This window comes from Osmia bicornis, chromosome 15 (assembly GCF_907164935.1).
Source record: "Osmia bicornis bicornis chromosome 15, iOsmBic2.1, whole genome shotgun sequence".
Classification (NCBI taxonomy): Eukaryota; Metazoa; Arthropoda; class Insecta; order Hymenoptera; family Megachilidae; genus Osmia; species Osmia bicornis.
The window spans coordinates 3,972,087-3,988,725 of NC_060230.1; the positions used below are offsets into that span (position 1 = coordinate 3,972,087).

Here is a 16,639-nt window from a genome sequence, read left to right on the forward strand (position 1 = left end):
GGATTTTCTCAATTTCGTCACGCTTCTTTTTTTTCCCATCCATTATAGCGAGCCGACGAAACCGGTGGAAAGATAAACAGAGCACGGTTAATGTATTCGAGAACGTGGAAATTACAGTTCCTTAGTTTACTCAAGCGCGTTCTCTTTGCTCACGACGGTAAGGTATCTTTGTACGATAACTAGGATCGTTAGGAGATTCTCCCGTCACGCGTACAACCATTTGCGAGAAAAATGATCGTCGCTGTAAAGAACCGATTGAATCGAGCCACGCTTCTGACTGTACGTTCAATTATCTAATTTACTTTAATTTATCTCAAATTGACCCTGCACCGATAAATCTTGGGGAATAACGTATAATAACACAGTGTCGACGACCATAAATATATGTAAAGGAAAAAAAAACCAAGATAAGAGGTTATCGCAATCATTAAAAGTTCATCAAAATTAACATTGCAACACATTGACCATCGCAATGATGACTGTCGTAAGTGTTAAATAATACTATAATAACGGTTATTAAGTACAATATACGACCATTTCACTTTTAGACTTCATTAAGTTAAACTATTGACGATTTCGGTTAAACAGCATGAAATTAACACGTGACAGCTAGATTATTTGATCAATCCCCGAGGAAAAGGCCATAAGCTATCGGATAATTATCAGATTCGAGAGACGCCTGCTGCAAGTATCTCCTATGTCTGCACGAGTTGTTCAATTGCGGCAATAATATTAAACGCAGAATACATGGATTTACGTAATCCACGCGAAAAGGGATAGGCTAGCAGCGTCGTTTAATGACGGATTATCCGTCGAACGAGATGCGATCGAACTCGCAGTTTTTATATGATGTCATCGGCATTTTCCACGAGAGAGTCGAGTCTAAAAGGCAACTTACGTTACCGGCGCATCGCGTATTCGACGATGTTCCGTAGAGTAGGCTAGAGGGAAAAAATAAAGAATAACCATGGGTTATTTGTAGTAGCCAGGTTGCGTCAACCGAGTCGCCTTAATACTCGTAACGTGCTTCGGTAAAGCGGACGAGCACCGTGTAAAATACGTATGAGACCCGTATAGCCGTACTCGATACGACGATACGAGCCTATACTCACTGCGACCACCTATTCTTTTTTTCCAAACAGCTTCGTCACGTGCAACGCAAAATGTTCTAATCTCACGATAACGATAAGTCATTTTTCCCCGTTATCGCCGAATGTCACAGTCAACACGAACTCATTGTCTAAATTTATGTATAATACATGCGTAGATATCGTTAAAAGCATTTTTCGAGCAATTTTTCGCAACTAACTTTCACCACTTTGCATGCCTTTAATAACGTTAATATAATAGCATTGCCAAATAATTGCAAAGAGAGAAATGTTGAGTGCTCACAGACGCAAACAGCAGTCGGAAAGTTAACGAGTTCTGCCGACAAGATGAATCGAAATAAAGATTAGCCGCTCTTTCTTTTTCCAAGACTTTGTCGCATTTTTATGCAAATTCGACTAGGAAAATTTTCCAAGTAATTCGTGATGCTTTTATCGCATCGTTTATACTTCTTTTGAAAACGTAAAGCATTAAAACATCGTTCTTGGTAGACGCCTGACCAGTTGAAAGAAACCGAAGAAGCGAAAGCATTCAAGCTACTAGGTATTTAATAATTCTTCTGATTTAGTATCTGTTTAGAAATTTGATCGAACCGAATAAAATGGTGGGTGTAAAGAGAAGCAGCGAGTGCGAGACGGAAGGAAATTCACGGGAACGCGATTCGTTGGCCTGTAAAATCCGCGCCTCGCCCATGCAAATTCCCCAAGATTTATTATCGACAGTTATTACCGCGATTAATTGTTTTCTCATCAGAACGGCAGGTATAGTTTCATCGATGCGTCAGCCAATCGGACGATTATCGTTCGAATGGCAACGCAAAATCGTGCCGTATCGATTCCCCTGAACAGAGTTCCCGGTTTCGTCGAGCCAGCAAGTCCCGGGAAGAAACACAATGGCAAGTGTATCCCTGTCGACGAAACGGAAATACCTTCTGCAAACAGTGCGTCCGTCATCGAACCGTGAAATCATCGGTCTCGAAAAAGCAACGATCGTGTCATTCGTCGAGATATGTAGCTACATGGTTTCGCGAGTATCCGTGTATCTAGCAAAAATGAAATAGCAGCCTAGTCGGTTTCGTTGGCAGGAAAAGCCCGCTTATTGCGTACCCGCGGAGGGAAGATTAATGAAGGTATTAATGGATGGTAACTCGAAGGGAATTCTTCCGCCGCCTCAGGCGAAAACTTTTCCCTTCTCGCGGAAGGCTGTTACCGAGACTAGATTGGTACCATCGCGTCGCGTTAGGGAACAGAAAATTTCTTGACGAGTAAGCGAAGTTTATTTTCGAACGAAAAGTTCGAGTTATCGGTGAAATCAGGTGAATTGCAATTTGAAAAACCGGAAGAAAACGCTACGAGGTTACAAAGAAGGCTTCAATTTCGCGCGTCATCGGTTACGTCGCCTTGTTACGTCGATCCGTAGGTCGTGGAAACAAACACCGTGGCGAATTACCGGGTCCGGTAAGAAAATCATTGCGACCGCGTTGAAAGTGCTCGTTCCACCCTCTTCCGCTTCGCTGCGAGCCACCGCTTGCAGTCCTCTTCCCGTGTCCCGGTTTAGCCGCGGAGACACGCTCTCGCTCTCGTTGAAAAGGCGCGAGATAAAATTTATTGGAGGCGTTCGTCGGCCAGCTCGTTCGCGGTAGTTGCGACAACCGGAAAAAAGCCGGAACTTCCATTGTCCGTGTGCCGAGTTCCCCCCGCGAAATATGATTTTTGTTCAACCGAGTGTACGCAACGCGCCGCGGCGCGCCTCGAACAATGAGGATTCACGGATCTACGACGACGTATAGCCGCGATGATTCTTTGGTTCGTTTGCGTGAAAAATCGTTTGTCAATTAACGCGACTCGACGGAAGACGACGAATCGTTCGAGCGATCAGGTACCATGATTGTTTCGGTAAACCGCGACAAATCGCTGCTCACCGATCCGAAACTCTGACAAGGATGTCGCAACGTTATCGAAAATCTCGTTGAAACCGTCGCACCTGCTGATACTATTTTCAATAACATTTATCAATCGTTAAGCCTATCGTATAAAATTTGCATTTGCATAATCGGTGTAACCGAGGAATGGGACCGTGCGATAAGTCTGACGATGACTGTACACGATATTTTTCAAGCTTATTATCCTACGATATATCGTAAAATCGTACAATTATAGCTAATCGATTAACGGACAGGAGAATAAAAATACCTTGACAGTGATTGATAGTTGCGATAACCGTTCGAACGAACGAACATCTTCACCACGGCGGAAAGTACGCGACGACGCGATGATCTTGACCTTCGGACGATCATCGAATCGGAAAAACCGTCGAAAATGGTTGAAAGATTTTCCAGAAGGAGTCGAATCTCATGGCTTCGGTGGGAAAGGACAACGTGTTCGGGTGGGAGATGAATTATAAAGAGAGGTCCCACGGTGAGAGGTTTTACAGTTACAGTTTCACCGCATGCACCTACGAAGCTAAGTCGATCGTGGAAGTTTTTATCGAACCACGCGTTTCTTGTGCCCACCAGTGAAGTGATTTTGATTTTTGCTTCATCGTTTAATATTTTTCGACGCGAAATTCTTCATTTACGTTTTTAAGGTACGCGATCTTATGGCGATAACAGATGCAACTGGTGAAAAGTGAGATTAAGATCAATTCGAGTCCGGTAATCGAGATCTCATCAAACGGATCAGATATGAATTTTCAGTGTATTGCCTCGAATTAAATATTATCATTTGTTATGATCTATAAGTGTACTTTTGACCTGGATTTCTCTTCACATCATAGTGCAAATAATGATAGAAACTTCGTTGTGGTTTTTTTCTTTTAAATATCTACATTTTACAAACTTCAATTATATAAATGAACCTAAATCCATCGGGAGGTGTTATGCCCTCGATCTCGGTTGCTTGCCGTGCAGAGGGGCCCGCGGGAAAATTGAACAATGAAATATTACTAAATCGTAATTACCGGTGTACTCGTTGCTTTTCACCAAGCAGCTTAACGATTAAATGATGATTGCTGGCATTTGAAACGACCGCGTTCGAATAATTATCATTTTCGCGCGGAACTTTTTTCCTTTATTTCACTTCACTCGAGGAAAATTCAACCGTATTAATTGAAAGTAAATTAATTAACACGGCCAGTAAGTTAAATGCGAATTAATTCGACGATATCTGTAATTAATACACGAATATTCTTTACGTAAACGACGGCTCGTTTCAAAACGACGATAGTCAGGGGTCGAAATGAATTTTCATTATAAATGAATTGCGTTAATGATTTTTCAAGGACGCTATACGTATAATGGCCAAGTTAAATTGTCTAGTTACAGAATGTCGTACAACGTGTCGGCAATGTCACCGTGTTCTCAACCCTACCTGGGTCCGAACCTCGCACAAACGTGTCCTGGTTCACAGTTCCTCACCTTTATGACCCTGTTGGACACGTTTGTACGTGCAAAGGATGAAATTTCTCAACTCTGCGAACGAGTGAGACCGATCGATCCACCGGAATACTATTACGATTTCATCGTGATCGGAGGTGAGTAAGCACACGTTCGATAATTCGATTCTCATCTTATTGTACGAAACTCTCCAACGAAACTTTCATACGTTTCGTTTAAAACACCATAATGGAAGCAAATGTCTAGTCGTTGAATGATTTAACCAGGATCTTTTGTGTCGGTACCCTGCGCGGTTAATTATTAACGCCACTTTCTCATCGTTCAGATGCAAACAAGCTAATATAATAATACGCTCTAATGGAAGAAGAACTTCCATTGTAGGTAACGGGAATTATTCAACGATATCCGTGAACATTAATTTCATGCTGCTCGTTAAAATTACAACGGTTATCCGACGTCGTTCACGGAACAACTGAAATTTTACCTGGCGCATCCGTGTTCCCACGACAAGGTTATTCATCGTTCCGTGAAAATTCATCGACCGATGAGGAAAAAGAACAATGCTTCACGGAGCTGGAAAAACTGACACTTTTTCTCTATCAGCTTCGGTATACGAACAAATGCTCATTATACCGTCTAATGTTTTATCAACTCTTCCTACTCGACGTTAGTACAATGTATACTACTATAGTCTATAGACGATCGAACAGGCGAGCTTTTTTTCTACGAGAAAAGGCTATATTGAGGAAGGAGAAATGTGCGGTGAAGCGACGTTTATTTTTTAAACTCAAATCGCTTCTCTGTCTCATTGTCAACAACTTATCATTTTAGAGTTAAAAGGTAGATAAGTAGATAGTTTGAACGATTGTACGTAGGCGAATGCATTACTCTCCCCTAAAAATTATGGACAAGTAGAAACGGTCAAACCTCGTCACGTGGAAACGGAACCAGACACATTTTCAATCTCAGTAAACGGCGTTTATGCGTACGCGATGATCAAACAGAATTATCGCGAATCGAAGCGTTCCAATGGAACTGGTCCGATCGTAATTCGTCGATTATCACTACCGTGGGAATGGCGAAAACGCGATTCGATGGGTCGAAACCGTTCACCGTTCAGACGAGATATTAACGCATCCGTATTAACCTCTCTCGGAGTTTGACACAGCGTCAAGAATTTTTTTCAAAACATTAACGCTGGTTATAGTTGATAATTTAGGTAATATCGATTCGATAACCTACTTGTCCCCAGCTCGTAAGCATAATGCAGTTAATTTGAAAAAAAGAAATGTCGTGCTTATCGATAATCGAAGAAATGGAGGATCGAATGACAGTTATTGGAATGGCGAATATAGCGGCCTCGGTCGACGACAACTGTGAAATATCCATTTCGCTAGGCCGCGCACCGCGAAATATTTTATGGTCCGGCGAGTTTGCATTTGCATAATCTCGCCGAATATTCAGCGTATCGCGCGATGAAAACGTTATTTGCCCGGTGACACTTTCCTCGATTATACACAGTTTTTCGCACTCCTTTTTGCCGCCAGGCATCGAACAAATTAGTGTGAAATTTCTGTTGTTCGTGCGAGCTTATTCGAAACTGAATCATCATTTCGTGATTGCGTTTACGTCACTGATACAGCTCGCCCGAAACAATCATGAAATAATACCGTTCGATGTTAGTCAAATTCTATTAGCAATCGACTTTTCGACCTTTCATCGCGACGATCTTTTGATTACTTTACCAATAAATACATAGGTACTTACGTATTTTGTAAACGTTCCAATTTAGGTTAGGTTGTTCAGCGTTGACACGAATCTGACAGAAAAAAATCGCATATTCTATTAGCAATCAACTTTTCGACCTTTCATCGTGTCAATCTTTTGATTACTTTACCAATAGGTACTTACGTATTTTGTAAACGTTCCAACTTAGGTTATGCTGTTGAGGGTTGACACAAAACCGCCAAAAAAAATCGCACTATTTCACTAACGATAGTATACACTCTGTTTCTATATCGCGTTTATGTGGAGACGATTTTATACTCTGTATAACGAGACGAGACGGTAAATGAATAAAAATTCACGTGCTCGAAGCAGGCTCACAGCAGCTCACAGTACACAAATCTCGACCGAAACGCTTGAAGAACTGATACCAACTGTTGTGAGCTCCGCCCTGCGTCGAACGCGTGAATTTGTAAACATCCCCTGACTCGACTCGTGGAACGAATTATACAACAAGAATAAGGTTAAACCGGTGTTGACCGAACGTATGAATATCGTCAAAGCAATTGTCGAGTAGAGATGAATGCCAGCTATAAAATCGTCAAGTGGAATAACCATCTCACGAAACAACGTAAATAACGTAACGTCGTACCTTGTACGATAACCAACGCGGCGTTTCGTCGTCGTTTCGACGCGGAGAAAAGCGGAATTCGCAGAGTGTATATCGAAATACGTTTACCTATAACTGGAATCGACCTCGGTCCGGCTCGAGCCTCGGCTGGTTATAAAACTGTCGGAGCGAATCGTGAAAAATCGAGGAAAATTCGAGGAAAATGAAGGATAACCGTACTAGAGAGTTTTCGATTCTATGATCGATCTATCGAACCGCTCGTTTCGGCTACTACGTATGAAATGGATCGCTGCGCGCGCAGGTATAGTTACACAACTGCGTCGATTGTTTTTTGTCCAACCTAAACTATGTTCACGCCACCGACCTATTTCGTTTTCGGAAAATCGTTTAGAAAATTGCATAGAAAACCTGGCGAAGGAAACGGGGAACTTTCGGTTTTTCTTTCTTCCTGAATCTTAACAATTACTTACAAAACGTCAAATTATATTCAGAATAGATATAATGAGAATGACGCTTAAGGGGTGTAGCGGCGATAATTTTTGATGCGAACTGAACGCATCGATATGTACAGCTCGTTCGTTCAAATTTAATGATTTAATTAATCATATTTTTGCTGGTATTAAACGAAACGCAGAATTTACAATGGACCAATGAGACTAGTATTCCGCTCGAAGATAAACAAATATACGTACCAGGAGTTTTTCGAAACGTGCATGTTCCATCGGTCGTGCTTGCACAACGCGATATGAAATATCGAATCGTTATAAATATTAAACATTGCGAATATTTTACTAGCCTTTTTTTTCCTACAGAAATGTTCGATAACTGAGGTTTAAATGTTCCATGAAGTATAAAGTAAAGTGTTTCAGAGTTTCATAGTTTCATATTGGACTGTCCGGTGTTTGCATTAAAATTCAATTTTATATATGTATTTATTTTTCCACGAGTCAAGATAACAAACCTAAGTAAATTGCTTAGGTTTCTGAACGCGTTATCGCTTGCCAAAGCAATACCCGTGTATTAATAATATGTAATCATTTTCCTCGTTGCATATCAACGATAACGATAAACGATTTGCGTAACAAATAATATAATACTATTACGCTCGCGAAACGTTTCATCTGCCTAAAACAATTGCATCGTCGTGTACCATCTGTCGATGAAAATATAGGTATTTGGTGCGTTAAAAATGAATGCAACGGACGTTATGTACGTATCACGGAAGCGTACGCGTTCCTTTTCACCAAAGAAAGTACGATTCCGTGCTTTACCGTCATTCCTACTACTTCATTCTTCCACTTTCTTTCTTTCGGGCACGCGCAAACACAAACAAATTACGCTTACAAACGGATATTTTCTGATTAACGGGGTAGATAAACTTTTGTACGAAGACTTTTGAGCGGTGATACGCGTAAACTTATGCGTCACGTGTGAACGAAGGTGAAACACGTTTCGCGTAACACAGCAGTACGGAAAACATAAATGTGCACGCATGGTATAATTACTTTTACCTGTTGGCACACCATGGCCAAGGCCTCGCCGAGCCGCTTTCTAGTCCGTTTTACGCCAGACTAACTCGCGACCGGTACATCGGGCAAGCTTCTCTCTAGATATTCCATCAAAGGTATACCTCTCCTAATTAGACGAACGACGACATTAGCCGGAAGAATTTCATTTGACTATAGTATCTTCTGGTTGGCAATTATTTCAAGCGTTTTTCACGTTTCCCCATAGGAGGAACAGCTGGTTCTGTGGTCGCATCTAGGCTCAGCGATGTCGCGGAATGGAAAGTTTTGCTACTAGAAGCTGGCCCCGACGAACCGCCGGGCGCTGCTATTCCCAGCATGGTGGCAATGTTTCTAGGTAAGTTTGTCATGTGTACTTATTTCTCTCATAATTAACCGTTTGCTCAACACGGAAAACAGAAGTCGGTTTACTTTCGCTCGACTAGGTAGCGAGATTGATTGGCAGTATCGAACCGTAAACGAAATGAACGCCTGTCTGTCGACCGGAAGATCGTGCAGTTGGCCACGGGGTAAGAATCTCGCTGGTACTTCCGCTCACAACGGCATGATGTACACCAGAGGGCACGCGAAGGATTATAATAATTGGGCAGCTATGGGCAACGAGGGATGGTCGTGGGAAGAGGTAAGGGAAGATTAAAAAAAAATATGTAATTAGAGTAAAAGATTGATCCTCACCACTGATATATCTACTGCAAGTAGTTTCAACTACTGCGTGTCGAGGCATTCGGACAGTGGACATTCTTTTCTCTGAATAAATCTTGAATTTCCCTGCTGATTGCTATGAAAGAAACGTAACCGAACAGGCGCACACGCGCGTATATCGCGAATCGGCACGAACGTGTTGCGAAAATCGAGTCGCGTGTTGTTAACGAGACCGATTTGCCAATCCGTCAGTCTGATTCACGTTAATAACTCCGTTGGAACAGCGACACGACACTGTTATTCTTTTTGCTCCTCCGTTGACAGGTATTGCCGTATTTCATGTGTTCGGAGAACAATACGGAGATCAATCGCGTTGGTCGTAAATATCACTCGACCGACGGTTTACTCAACGTAGAGAGGTTTCCTTGGAGACCGAGCATATCTAACGACATTTTGGCAGCGGCTGCTGAAAGAGGCTATCCGATCACCGAGGACCACAATGGCGATCAGTTCGTTGGTTTCACGGTTGCCCAAACGATGAGCAAGAACGGGGTCAGACAGAGCACCGCGACCGCTTTTCTTCGACCGATTCGTCAGAGAAGAAACCTTCAGATCGCTCTGAACGCGACCGCTACCAAGATTCTTGTAGACAATTTGAAAGCTACAGGAGTTCAATTCTATCAAGTGAGTACCAGCGAATCACGTCGCCCGATCAGATAACTTTGTTTCCGGTATTATTGTTACGTTGATACTTGCTTCTATATCTATACCTTTCATTTTCTTACAAGTTTCATTGAATTCATTATCATGAATTCTTTTCATCTATTCTTCCATTATACACTCCCATTTCTACGCTTTTTATTTAGATATATCGGTTACCTTCAATATCGATTGCAAAGGTTAATTACCCATTCTTCCGTCATATCTAACGTGTCAATTAAAATTATTTGCACGAACGAATTTTTAGGACGGTGAACTTCGAGTAGCACGAGCGTCCCGCGAAATAATTGTTTCCGGCGGTGCGGTTAACTCCCCTCAGCTTCTACTGCTTTCCGGCATTGGACCAAAGGAACATTTACAGGCGGTGAACGTGAGCGTGGTCAAAGATCTGCCAGGCAAGCAAAACGAATAAGTTAATTAAACGAGTATTTCAACGTATCGAATAAAATTCATCCTTTTCTCTTTGGTCAGGCGTCGGAGAGAATCTACAAAATCACGTGTCGTATACGTTATCCTGGACTATAAACCAGCCAAACGAATTTGATTTGAACTGGGCCGCGGCTCTGGAGTACGTATCTTTTCAAAAAGGGCCAATGTCGTCTACGGGTCTGGCTCAATTAACCGGAATCCTTCCCTCGATCTACACGACTCCCGACCATCCGGATCTTCAGTTTTTCTTCGGCGGTTATCAGGCGTCCTGCGCTGCTACCGGAGAAATAGGAGCTCTCATGGACGGTGGACGTCGTAGCATAAGCATATCACCGACGAATATACAACCACGCAGTAGAGGTACAATACTGTTTCATCATTTTGTCATTTCTATTCGATTTTGAACGTTATGAGATACAAACACACCTTCTGACGTGTCTCTGTTTCCTATGTACAAACAAAAGGCAGTTACGTAAATTTAAATGCAGCGATAAAAACGCAATCTATCTTCCTCGTTTTAGCTCTGACAGTTGTAATACAACAACGGTTAATTCCTCGAATATCTAGCCGTTTCACAAAGTGTCGCTAACCGATCGCTATCTCTACAGAACAATTCAAAGTACTCAACGGTACGGTATGTTTCTGTATCAGGAACGCTGCGTTTGGCCAGCAACGATCCTCTCGCGAAGCCCGTAATCCAAGGAAACTATTTGACCGATCCGTTGGACGTGGCCATCCTCGTGGAGGGAATTCGGATAGCCTTGTCCTTCGGCAATACCACAGCCATGGCGAAATATAATATGACGCTTAGTAACGTTCCATTGGCAGCGTGTTCGCAGTATCCGTTTCTGAGTAACGATTATTGGAGCTGCGCTGTACGCCAGGAGACGGGTCCAGAGAATCATCAGGCTGGTTCATGCAAAATGGGAGTGAGCAGAGATCGTATGGCTGTGGTAGATCCACAGCTCAAAGTTCACGGTATTAGAGGCTTACGGGTAGCCGACACGTCCATCATGCCACAGGTACGTAGGTGATCCTTTCTTCCTTGTCAGAGGATACACGGTAAACGATATTTTATTTCTCCTAATCAAGCACCTCGTTATTCAAAGATAAATCATGAACGCACTTGATGGGAAATTTTCTGGTCGATAGGTGACATCCGGTAACACGGCCGCACCGGCGATAATGATCGGCGAGAGGGCAGCGGCGTTCATCAAATCGGACTGGGGCGTCATCCCGACACAATGGTACGGGCATACCCATCCCCCCGTATGGAAAAAGTCAGCCCCGTGGAAACGCTATTATTAGTCACTAGCAATTTGCCATGTTTCCTAGTTCCCGTTCCACGATCGACAACTCGCTGGATCTATTGCTATGGGGGATCAAATACATCGACTGGGACCAGGCTATCTGGTAGCGTACGAGATCCTCCAGAATCGATCTAGTCCGTGATACCAGCGGGTTTCTCCTCAACCGAGTTACAGCGCCGATATTTCTGGTAACGTTACCAAAGAGACGTTACGCTAAAGGAGGCTAAAGGTTCGCTTTCGTTCGCTTCTGCACACCAGCCTTTCTCTTCGATCGAGAGCCGATGGAGAACGTCGAGAATCAACGATTCCAGCGAGTTCAACTGTTGAAAATCCTATTTTAACCTTCTTCGGTGAACCTTTTACCGTTCTGCCTTCCTCTTTCTTCGCGACACGATATTCCAGGATACGACATCACGAGAATTTCATTGAAGATCATACGGGTCTATCGATAGGCATTACCTCGAAATGTCGAAATGTCGTTTGGAAATGGATACGTTTATAGGAGATCGTGTTTGTAACATTGTTTCGAGTATTGTTTTCCCTGTCTCTATGGAAACGTAGACAAACGTCGCGTCGCTTAAAACGTTCGACCAACCTACCGTTTAATAGTGTTGAAAGATTATATTTGTTGAAGTTTGTACATACGTAGTTTATTTTACCCCTGTTGTCGATTGTACTGTTTCTCCTAATTCAGTGTTCGTATGCTTTCAAACAATTGTATTAAACAATGTTATTTAAAAAAAAAAGATACAAACTTAGAATAATACAAATCGTCGTTCAGAAGAATGTTTAGATAATTTCAGTTTTCTCCCACCCTTGATTAATCTCAATTCTCGTATTACTACTATATAAATATTGTATTTAAAGGTGTTTCAAATGAAGTTTCATGTTTCATTTTCGAGTGACCTAAATTACGATATACGTAAAGTATAATCATGGACAAGAAGGTAGTAGTTTTCGTGGTAAAAACACTCCGAACACCGAATCATCGCTCTTCCTTGTCGAAACAAGTTCGATATCGTTCTACATGGTTCATAAATATAATGAAATGTCAGATAGTAGTAATTTGCAAGAACAATTACGTTAACGACGGTACAACCGTGTTCTTATCATTTTCTTATACAACGATTATAGAAAAGTAGGAGTATAAAAGAGAGCAGCAAGAAGTAGGCAGTCAGTCAAGCAAAACAACGCTACCTGCTGTGTACGGATCTTTAACAGAACCACACTTGGGTCCACCATGGTACGTTCAATATTTTGTCCATTTATTTTGTTATTTTTTAACGGTTATCGTATGCGTTCAAATAACCCACGATTAACAGCATTGTATATCCAAGCATTGTATAACTGTGTTGATTCGAGTTTGTAAGCAAAGAAAAACCCAGGTTTCAGTTTGAATATAATTTCTATGGTTTGTGACACTAAACAAATACCTTTCGTTACGTTTTATCGTAGAGTCTGTTTGACGCACCTGCGCCGCAAGCGCCTTGTTTTCACCCATTTGCGGGAGGACCCCAGCTTACGGATGTCTGCTCCGCAAGCAACGGAGTCCTCTTCCTGACTGCATTCAACAGCCTATTGGTAGCGAGCCCTAAAATTGGTGACCCATGTGGACGTATCAACCCGGTTACTAAACCAGCTGCTGCTTACGATTTCATCGTCGTTGGTGGTAAGTTTCCGAATAGTTGTATTACCTGCGAAAGGTAGACGAGCTATGAAATATCTTACTGTTAATTTACGTTTCGTCGCGATAACGCAGCTGGAGCTGGCGGAGCCGCAGTGGCGGGAAGACTGAGCGAAGTTGAAGATTGGAACGTTCTCCTCGTCGAAGCAGGTCCTGACGAACCGGCAGGAAGCGAAATACCCGGCAATCTTCAGCTCTATCTTGGTAACGCAAGATTCTTTCAATTCGCGAAGGCAACAAGGACTTTGAACAAGATGGCTAAACGAAAGCGATGCCTTTGTGTTTTTTAAACAGGCGGTGAATTGGATTGGCAATATAAATCGACGAACGAGTCTCATGCCTGTCTGAGTAGCAATGGCAGCTGTTCTTGGCCTCGGGGTAAGAATCTTGGAGGAACCACGTTGCATCACGGAATGGCATATCATCGAGGACACCCGAAAGACTACGAAAGATGGGCTGAACAGGGTGTCAAAGGATGGTCCTGGGATGAGGTGCGATTATTTTTCTTCGCTTTTTATAAAATACCACTTATCAACACCAATCATTGTTAATTATTTGTCTCTCTAGGTCATACCGTTTTACCTAAAGTCAGAGAATAACGGAGAAATCGAGCGAGTTGGTACGAAACATCACAGTACCGGAGGACCGATGAACGTCGAGAGGTTTGTCAATTGATTTCAACATACCGACGATCACAATCATCGAAACGTATGAATCTTTTTGTCCTGACAGACTGCCTTATCAGCCTAAGTTCTATGAAACCATCTTGAAAGCGGCTGATGAAACAGGCTACGGTGTAATCGAAGACTTAGCCGGGGATAAACCGACGGGTTTCACGGTAGCTCAAACGATCAGCAAAAACGGAGTAAGAGAGACCAGTGTAGGATCGTTCGTTAGACCGTACGCACATCGGCCGAATCTGCACGTAGCTATTAACGCGACCGTGACAAAAGTCAGGACGACTGGAAAGCGTGCCACGGGTGTGGAACTCTTACTGGTACGACGCCACGCGGCAGCATGCATTAACCAATGCTTTTTAATTAAATTCAATACCTCTTCTGTTCTCAGAATGGAAAAAGACATGTGGTCGATGCGAAACGAGAAGTGATTATATCGGGTGGCGCGATAAATTCGCCTCAATTGTTGTTGTTGTCTGGAATCGGACCAAAAGAACATCTGAAATCTGTGAAGATTCCTGTAGTGCATGACCTACCAGGAGTGGGTGAAAATCTTCACAATCATCACTCTTACGGACTTGATTTCACCGTGAACGAGGAATATTATCCGCTATTGAATCAATCTACCGCTGAACAGTATGTTTACAATCAAACTGGACCTCTGGCCAGCACGGGTTTGGCACAGGTTACCGGAATGGTCGCATCCAGCTTCACCACTCCGGACGATCCGGACCTGCAGATATTCTTTGCCGGTTATCAAGCCATATGCGACCCTGCAAAAGCCATCGCAGATTTGTCGACGTACGACAATCTGATGACCGTCAGGTTCTCGGCTGTCAATGTGCAGCCGACGAGCAGAGGTAAGGAGTAATTATAATTTTCGCAGCTGACATTCTCCTCCTTCGTGTACATAGCTTGGATCAATTCTTCTGGCCATCTTTCCACCTCGATTTCGTATTTTCGAAACTTTCTTCCGTAGGTCGCATCACTTTGAAGGACAAAAATCCACTGAGTCCACCTGTTATCTGGAGTAACGACATTGGAAACGATCACGATCTTAACGTTATAGTGGAAGGACTTCACGTTATCATGAAATTAGCCAACAGCTCGGCAATGCAAAAGGTTGGTCTAAAATTAAGGCACGCGCAGATCGAAGCCTGCTCAAAGTACGAGCTGTACAGCGACGATTATTGGAGATGCGCCATTCGTTGGAATTCAAGACCGGAAAACCATCAGACCGGTTCATGTAGGATGGGCGCCGACTCCGACCCAATGGCGGTGGTAGATTCTCGATTGAGAGTGCGCGGTATCAAAGGGCTTAGAATAGCCGATGCATCTGTTATTCCTCAAGTACGATTATCCTTCTTTGTACAACGATTATTGCTATTTCAATGAATTTCGTGCTCTTGAATCTTGTCTTCTCTGTTTCACAGGTAGTCTCAGGTAATCCGGTTGCTTCGATCAATATGGTCGGTGAACGAGCAGCGGACTTCATTAAAAAGGACTGGAATATTAAAAAGACGCGTTAAAATGAAACTATATCATAACAATATTTTAATAAATTACACTGCAGATTATATTTAAACGTGATGATCGGGTTTTCTTTCAAATCGTGTTTCCCTTCCATGAGTAGAACGTCCTAAAGAATCCAAGTGTCTTAAGTTATTCTATAAACGGTACTGACCGATTCGAGTCGAGATTTCCCCGACGCGTCGCGTCGTCAACGGCGACGCTGCTTTTCTCGTCAGCCAGTGAAACTTGAAGACTTTAAGCTCCCGCGAGATTTTGCGAAGAATCTCCAAGTTTTCCTCTCCTCTGGCTTCGTGAACGAATATTTATCTTCGTCAAAGACCGAGAGGGACAGAGCTTCGCCGGAAGGTTCGCGACCCCTGAGCAACGAAATTAATTTCATTGACTCTTTCTCGAAGCACAATAAGGCGCAATAACGTGGTTCAATTAAAATTAATAACGAGCCAGGCGGATGCATTCGAGATTGAAGAACGCTCGCGAAGAAAGGTCGGCTCGCGATATTGTCTGGCACAGGATTGTTAAGATAAAAAACCGAGGAGGAAAAGGGAGAGTGGGTGGGAGTGAAGCTGAGGAGGTCGCTTTGGTGGAACGAAGCAAACCCAGGCCAAGTCGACGGAACGATGGAAGAGAAGAAGCACGGAGAGCTGCACTTGACCTCCTTGCAGTCTGCACACGCTTATACGCTTCACGCTCCACGCTTGTGTGCCAAGAACGACCCTTCCTCCAACCTCGACCGTTTAAACTTTCCCGCGAGTAGACTCGTTCGACGATGACACACGTTATCCACGCATAATCGAACACTCGAACAACATTTCTCCTAACGATTCAAACTCGTAACGCGAAATGCAACGTCATGACAAAGCGACTACTAGTTTTCGCAACGACAAAAGACGTGGCAGTAAAACTCACGATTTATCGTCAGCTAGAAACGTATTTGAAGTTTTATGGTGCAATCTTCTCGATATCGAAAAGGTGCACACCTTGAGCAAATAAATCTCAACGTTATTAACCGCGAAATCGTACGGGAAAAGTCGATCGCGACTGCGTTAATTTATACAAAATATGTATTTGGGGCAGCAAACAGTCGTTGAATTCTATTTGCCTGAGTGTGAGCCTACTTTTACGTTCACTTTGAAAATGCAAATGGAGTGGTGCGGCGACCAGTTGAACGTTCACTGAATCTAAGCGTTCGCCAAGGTAATTCGAACGTCCTCGCGATTATTCAACTCCGTATCGTTATCGATGCGATATCGAGCGTTTATTG

General features: G+C 43.0%; 3 protein-coding genes across 9 annotated transcripts in view; 2 read left to right on the forward strand and 1 right to left on the reverse strand.

Moving 5' to 3' along the window:
• Positions 1–16,639, reverse strand: part of LOC114877391 (nephrin-like) — a 244,880-nt gene that overhangs the window by 175,718 nt on the left and 52,523 nt on the right. Inside the window, exons 1-3 of one of the 3 annotated variants that reach the window (XM_029189914.2) lie at positions 6,966–7,066; positions 6,413–6,548; positions 6,269–6,320 (exon numbers count right to left, since the gene is read on the reverse strand). The exons of 1 other annotated variant lie outside the window; for it this stretch is intronic. The gene's annotated coding sequence lies outside the window, so the exon portion shown is untranslated. Of the gene's footprint in view, positions 1–6,268; positions 6,321–6,412; positions 6,644–6,965; positions 7,067–16,639 lie in introns of those variants that run through there. One more of the 3 variants, XM_029189913.2, reaches the window with a different exon arrangement.
• LOC114877392 (glucose dehydrogenase [FAD, quinone]-like) lies at positions 1,465–12,270 on the forward strand. 5 transcript variants are annotated; one of them, XM_029189918.2, is made up of 10 exons: positions 1,465–1,650; positions 4,424–4,638; positions 8,592–8,720; positions 8,809–9,005; positions 9,350–9,709; positions 9,993–10,140; positions 10,217–10,534; positions 10,826–11,196; positions 11,327–11,421; positions 11,510–12,270. In XM_029189918.2, exons 2-10 carry the CDS (start codon positions 4,431–4,433, stop codon positions 11,589–11,591), a joined length of 1,908 nt encoding a protein of 635 aa, XP_029045751.2. In that variant the 5' UTR covers positions 1,465–1,650; positions 4,424–4,430; the 3' UTR covers positions 11,592–12,270. The 5 variants fall into 5 exon arrangements, with proteins under 5 accessions (XP_029045751.2, XP_029045752.2, XP_029045753.2 ...); XM_029189919.2 differs by lacking the exon at positions 1,465–1,650 and adding an exon at positions 1,981–2,002; XM_029189920.2 differs by lacking the exon at positions 1,465–1,650 and adding an exon at positions 3,332–3,524.
• LOC114877393 (glucose dehydrogenase [FAD, quinone]-like) lies at positions 12,616–15,435 on the forward strand. The gene is made up of 9 exons (XM_029189924.2): positions 12,616–12,727; positions 12,940–13,153; positions 13,244–13,372; positions 13,463–13,659; positions 13,736–13,830; positions 13,901–14,165; positions 14,237–14,705; positions 14,825–15,195; positions 15,279–15,435. The coding sequence occupies exons 1-9, from the start codon at positions 12,725–12,727 to the stop codon at positions 15,372–15,374; spliced, it is 1,839 nt and encodes a 612-aa protein (XP_029045757.2). The 5' UTR covers positions 12,616–12,724; the 3' UTR covers positions 15,375–15,435.